We start from the raw sequence: 5,931 nt of genomic DNA, 5'->3' as shown, positions 1-5,931 counted from the left end.
ATACGGGGGCAGGGAGCACCCCAAAGGTACATCAATTGCTTAGCCATGTGCGGTTCCCTCCTCCATCGTTTACTCCTTCGATCATATTGTTGTAGTGCTTAGGCGAAGCCCTACGCGGATCACATAACCAACATCATCATCACGCTGTCGTGATGACGGAACTCATCGACTCCTTCATGCTTCTACTGGATCAAGAGTTCGAGGGACGTCATCGAGCTGAATGTGTGCAGAACTCGGAGGTGTCGTACGTTCGATACTTGATCGGTTGATTCGAGAAGACGTTCAACTACATCAACCGCGTTAAGTTAACGCTTCCGCTTTCGGTCTATGAGGGTACGTGGACACACTCTCCTCTCTAGTTGCTATGCATCTCCTAGATAGATCTTGCGTGAGCGTAGGATTTTTTTTAAATTGCATGCTACGTTTCCCAACACTATGAAGACACCATGTCAAGTTTCATTCAGTTTCAACCTCGTTTGCACACTCAAAGTATTTTGCCCTTGTTAGTGGCCGAAAAATTAGTTGATGCTTCAGAAATAGCAAACCAACTAAAAAATTAGCTAAATTGAGTATGTGGCTTATAATGGTGTGTATTGATCATGTAAAAAGTTTGAAGTTGAATTTGTATGTGGCATGTGAAGGTTTCCCTTTGAAACATTGACACTTCGCTGGAGAGTGTTTGAATTATACTCGAAATGTGTGAAGTTGTTTGTCGTAACACTCTTAAACTTTTACCACACCCTACACAGGTCCTATGAAGACACCATGCCAAGTTTCATCCAGTTTCGAGCTCGTTTGCACACTTAGAGATTTTTGCCCCTTTTAGTGGTTGTATTCCCTCTTTAGGACGCCGTCTTGGAGTCCTTGGCCCTGGTTGTGCTTCTGACAGGCTAGACGTGCACGACATCGCGATCGATAAGTGCCCATCCAGTGATGTGGATGTTTACCCGGCTTCTTGTGAGGCAACGCAGGCGGCTTCGGGCGGAGCTAGGTTAGCGGAGCTAGGTTACAACAGTGTTTTGGTAGTCGGCTTCATCTGACACTAGATCGGCAACGCGCCTTGGCGCGAGGGTGCCGGTCCTAACGATATGGTGAAGCAAGTAATTCTCGAGTTAGTAGAAATCCTGGTTTAGCGTACATATTGAAATAGGACAATAAAATAACGAAGAAGAAGAGGAAAAAGAAGAAGAAGAAACATTCATTTCTAATAGAAGACATCATCAAGTTCAACATCGTCGTGAGATTGTTCAGTACATTCATGAGACCATGAAAGGTAACCACTTCCATCCAGTTCAGTACCAAGAGGGCGAACATGAGAGAGCAATGTCCTAATCTAAAACAAAGTTTGCAGCACATCCATGCATAAGCAAGGCAACTGCCCAATATAGATTAAAGTTATGCCAAAAACAACTCCGCTACAAAGGTAACATCTAAAAAAGCAGGTTACTAAACACTTACTAATGATTCAATACTAAACATCAAGGTTCATCACACGACATTGGATAACTTCACACCAAATCATACTTGTTGTAAAAAATATACAAATATACTCAGAACAACCTTCCAGGAGCGTTAGTGCATTTCATAAAACAATGATGTAAAGGGGGACATCCACGATACAACATATTTGTTGGCCCTCAAATTTCAGTTCTATCTTCATCTATATTGGAATTCCAAAGAGCGGTCTTAGGGACTCGTTCCCTGTCCAGCACCATGCTCCAGCGCTCAGGTCCAAACCATAAAGTAGGTTACAATGATACATAGTCTAGATGGTGTTGAGCAGAAAAAAAACCACGATATATTACACAAGAAAGAACATGCCATTCTTGTACATAAGTGAACCCCTAACAAAGCAATGCCCTAGATTACTTAGGTATCATCTTCACACCCCCATGAGACTCCAGGTTGTAGCCTTAAAGATAAATGTAGACAAACCCTGACAAAGAAAGTAACGTTTATGTACCTCTTTCAAATTGGGAGAATCCTGACAGAGAGGCATGAGACCACTGAGAATCCTAACAGAGAGGCATGAAGACCATAAATAGTAGTGTTGGTAGAAGGAAAATCATATGATATCTAAATGGGAAAAATTAATTATGTATATATGAAATGCTATAAATTCATAATGGTCAGGACAAAAGAGGACCAACGAGCACAGAAACACGCATCATGTCATTCACATTCAAATGATAAAAAAAACAGCATGATTTTATCTTGAACACCAAACAATGTACACAATGTAAAAGGGCATGATACCAACTCCGTTATAGCTGAACTTATCTAATTAGTAGTAAGAAATTGGATAGTGCACGTGCATGATCACATCTCATCATTCTATATAAGTAGATGGATCAGTTCATAAGCATGAGAGAAAGCTCATTAGTATTCTTACTTATACTCATATGGCGTGCTATTTTTATACTCATAACGCACATTCTTTTTTGGCTTTATCTGTTCACAAGCAGACAAAACATTTCTAGCTGCTTATGCTTATGCTTATCAGTTCTGCCTTCCCATTAACCTCTGGAAGTTTTCAGTTATTATACCTTAATATCAGCAGATTGTATTAAACTAAACCAAATAGTACCTACGATCCATGATGCATATCATCCAGTGAACCTGCCTAAGCATATAAATTAGTGAAATATTCCGGTGGTCATGTGAGCACACAATAGAAATAGACAATATCGTGGATTATATTTGCATGAGGTATGTCACTGCACACTACGTGTGAACCAATTACCTAGCCAACTTTTGAAAGCGTGTATACAGTAAAAGAAATGGCAATATGTAGAATAATAATGGAAGTGTGTTCATAAATCAGTTAACCTTTAACAATATCATCATCTAATTATGCTACAACTATAAAATGTTCATCATTACAAGAAACAACAATTTTTTTATTGATTAGCACTGAACGGAGACACCAAATTATGATGTAAGATCTTTTCCAAGATGAACATGTAAGGTTGAAATCTAATAAGCCGATGAAGAAGGAAATACCAAAGTAGAACTGGGTAATGGAAAGTATTCTGGCATAGCAAATAATGCAGGCACAACAAAAACTGGGTCGCCGGTTTCTTAGTTACCTTCAAGAGACGCCATATATCGGATAATTGATTCGGAGCGGCCTACATCAGAGCAGTTGGGCATCCACTCTTTAACTGCCCTGTAATATGACAAAATATATTGCCATCTGGTCAGAGCTAATGTTTAATCTAGTTTTAATATTGTGTTGACACTCTTAATTGCGCTCATCACAAAAAAACATATTTTGACATTACCTTCCACGACATAGAATTCTTAGGTACCCGATAACTATGATACAGCAAATGAAAAGGAGCGTTTGAAACCAGTTTCTTGTTATTCAGAAGTTACATATTCTAGAAAACTTGCACATCCAGCTTATCTATCAAGTATACAGCTGGATCCACATAATAATAATATGGGACAACTTGGGTGCATGAGTTCTTTCATATGTGTGCAACATCACGTGATCTATGAGTCTACCATACTTATATCCTACTGATAGAAGACAACTTAACTAATGAAGATGTTGCTAACCAGCACATTCTGAATGCTAAGCTCCTCACCAATACATTTCAGTAAATTACTATGGGCTTCCATAAAGATATCACTTAACAATGACATACATTAAAGCATTAAGCCGCTACATATTACACCATTAAAGAATTTCTTTCGGCACCTTATTTGCAACTGGTCCTTGAGCAAGATATGGTTTTTCATCTCGTACATGGTGGAAGCCATATACAACTTGACCATCCATCCCTATCCAAAATAAATTGCACGCCTTAGCAATGAATCAAGGATCTAACAGATTTAAACCGAGCATTTGTTTCTATCATTTTTTCACCTAGAGAAGTGATGCATTGCTACATAAGAATGAAAAGCACAATCTGCGAGGAACTCGCAAAGCCAATAAGTACATACATCATTTTAGAAGGGCACGGACATAATTTTTCTCCATTAGGACTTTTGCAATTTATTAGGAAGAATTTGTTTAAGGAGATCCATTTGGCAATCACAGGTTGATCATGATGCAACAGAGAACATTCACCATGTAAAATCAAGATTACCTGAGACTGTGTTGTGGACCAGCCAAACCATTCAGTGTCACTGCAAAAGAAAGGTAAGGATCCAACAGAGCAGTTCCAGCCTGTGATAAAATAAATACCATTAGTGCTAGATAAAATGGTTAGTGCGTGTAGGGGGTATAAACAGGAAACAATTAAACAACCAATGCACACTGAGCTAGTAGGATCAAGCAACGACACAAATAATTGAAGGCCAACCAGTCTCTCTAAATTAGCAGACCACAAAGTTGCTCCACCTCAAAAAGGATAAAACTTGCACAACTACAAATTAGGCGTCTAAATTATGCTATTTTCCATTACAACAATGATGCGTCGCACGGGCACCAGTACCTTCACTGCCCAGGCAACATCATAATTATATTGGTAAACATTTGTTATCATATTTTATCTCTAGTTCTTGCTCCCATAAGTTGTGGGGCGGGAGGCTCGCCTTATTACGTTGCTAGGGCAGGCAGCAGTTGCAGGCTTGCAGGAGGATGTCGGAGACATGATCCTCCCGTCGCAGTCACTTATGGGAGACGGAACGTGCCATCCAGGTCTCCTCTTCCTCCCCCATATCTATGTTGGTGTTGCTTGGGCAAGTAGTGATCTAAACACTCTTATATTTCTGTACAGAGGGAGTACATGGTTATAGTTTCAGTTTTCTACATGGAACAACAAGGGGTGGTTCTATGACATGTTTTTTTGCTTGCTGTTTATAATGTCCAGTTTAGTTTGTAAATCCTAATAATTTCTCAAGTAGTGCAAATCGGTGTCGAACCATCAAATTAAACTGATGTTTTGTCAGTGAGAAACAACTTACTATTTGTAATGTTGTTATGATTTTTCTTTTAGTAAAACACTGCAAGGAGATTCGTATTCAGTCTAGCTGCTTGCCCCCTGCTTGAAGTGCATAAAGATGACCACGAGCACATTAAAGAAAGAGAGTTACCTAGCCCACCACCAGAGGCACAGGAGCATCCAAAGGTCCGCTCCATCAGAAAGCAGTGGCAGGCAGGGAAAGCCGACGCCGACGAGGAGCCCACCCAGCCTGCCTGCGTGAGGAAGAAACCAAGCGCATGCATGAGAGGGAAGGTAAGTGAGAGGGGGAAGAGCAAACTGAAGCAAATATGGGTACCAACCTTGACCTTGAGGAGGAACATCGCTGGCAGTTGGAGCGGATCAGAGCAGCGGCCTCCATAGCAAGCAGAAGCATGCGTCACTCGATTTGGAAGCAGTCGAGCAGGAGCAGATGTGGATTCGTCTCCCGGCGCGCGAGCATCTCTTGACAGATGCACGACGACGACGAAGCCGAGGATGGATCGACCTCCTCACTCCTCCTACCAAGTCCGGAGGAGCAACGACCATGTCGCAGACAGCTCGGCATCCTCACCATCTCCGCGGCCCGCGCTCAGTCAAGATCATGTTCCTTTTCTTGTCCCAGCCCAGACAATTTGATCTAGGAACCCTGTTTAAAAAATAAAAATAGGAATTGTACTGCCTTGACAGTTGATGAATAGATCAGAAATTTTCTCACCAAAAAAAACAATAATCAAACTGAAGATGGAACGAAACAACTGTCACATCCCTAGCTTCTGGGGCTGCCTAGTGTTTGCATCATGTTTAAATTTCTGAAACTTGAACTGGGGAAATTTGGAAGCCTCAAAACCCTAAATAAAAGAAGGGCAAAAACCCTAAAATCTCATTCATTGTTCCAAAATGCTCTTCTTAAATGTTTGATAATTTTTGGAAAGGGTTCTGGTCCCAACCAAAATAATGAACATTTTAAAAGGATTTATTTTTGGGACTTTGAATTTAAATCATTAGCTATTTGAAT

General features: G+C 40.5%; 1 protein-coding gene across 3 annotated transcripts; it reads right to left on the bottom strand.

The window, feature by feature from the left end:
- Positions 1-1,423: 1,423 nt before the first annotated feature.
- Positions 1,424-5,621, bottom strand: LOC119367545. 3 transcript variants are annotated; one of them, XM_037633028.1, is made up of 7 exons: positions 5,237-5,621; positions 5,047-5,149; positions 4,098-4,177; positions 3,707-3,789; positions 3,090-3,169; positions 1,964-2,015; positions 1,424-1,701 (listed from the first exon to the last, which is right to left on the bottom strand). In XM_037633028.1, exons 1-6 carry the CDS (start codon positions 5,255-5,257, stop codon positions 1,969-1,971), a joined length of 414 nt encoding a protein of 137 aa, XP_037488925.1. In that variant the 5' UTR covers positions 5,258-5,621; the 3' UTR covers positions 1,424-1,701; positions 1,964-1,968. The 3 variants fall into 3 exon arrangements, with proteins under 3 accessions (XP_037488925.1, XP_037488923.1, XP_037488924.1); XM_037633027.1 differs by lacking the exon at positions 1,424-1,701 and adding an exon at positions 1,796-1,844; XM_037633026.1 differs by lacking the exon at positions 1,424-1,701 and having other exon boundaries at positions 1,791-2,015.
- Positions 5,622-5,931: the final 310 nt, after the last annotated feature.

The sequence above is a fragment of the Triticum dicoccoides genome, chromosome 2B (genome assembly GCF_002162155.2).
Source record: "Triticum dicoccoides isolate Atlit2015 ecotype Zavitan chromosome 2B, WEW_v2.0, whole genome shotgun sequence".
Lineage (NCBI taxonomy): Eukaryota > Viridiplantae > Streptophyta > Magnoliopsida > Poales > Poaceae > Triticum > Triticum dicoccoides.
This window is presented reverse-complemented; position numbering and strand designations above follow the sequence as displayed.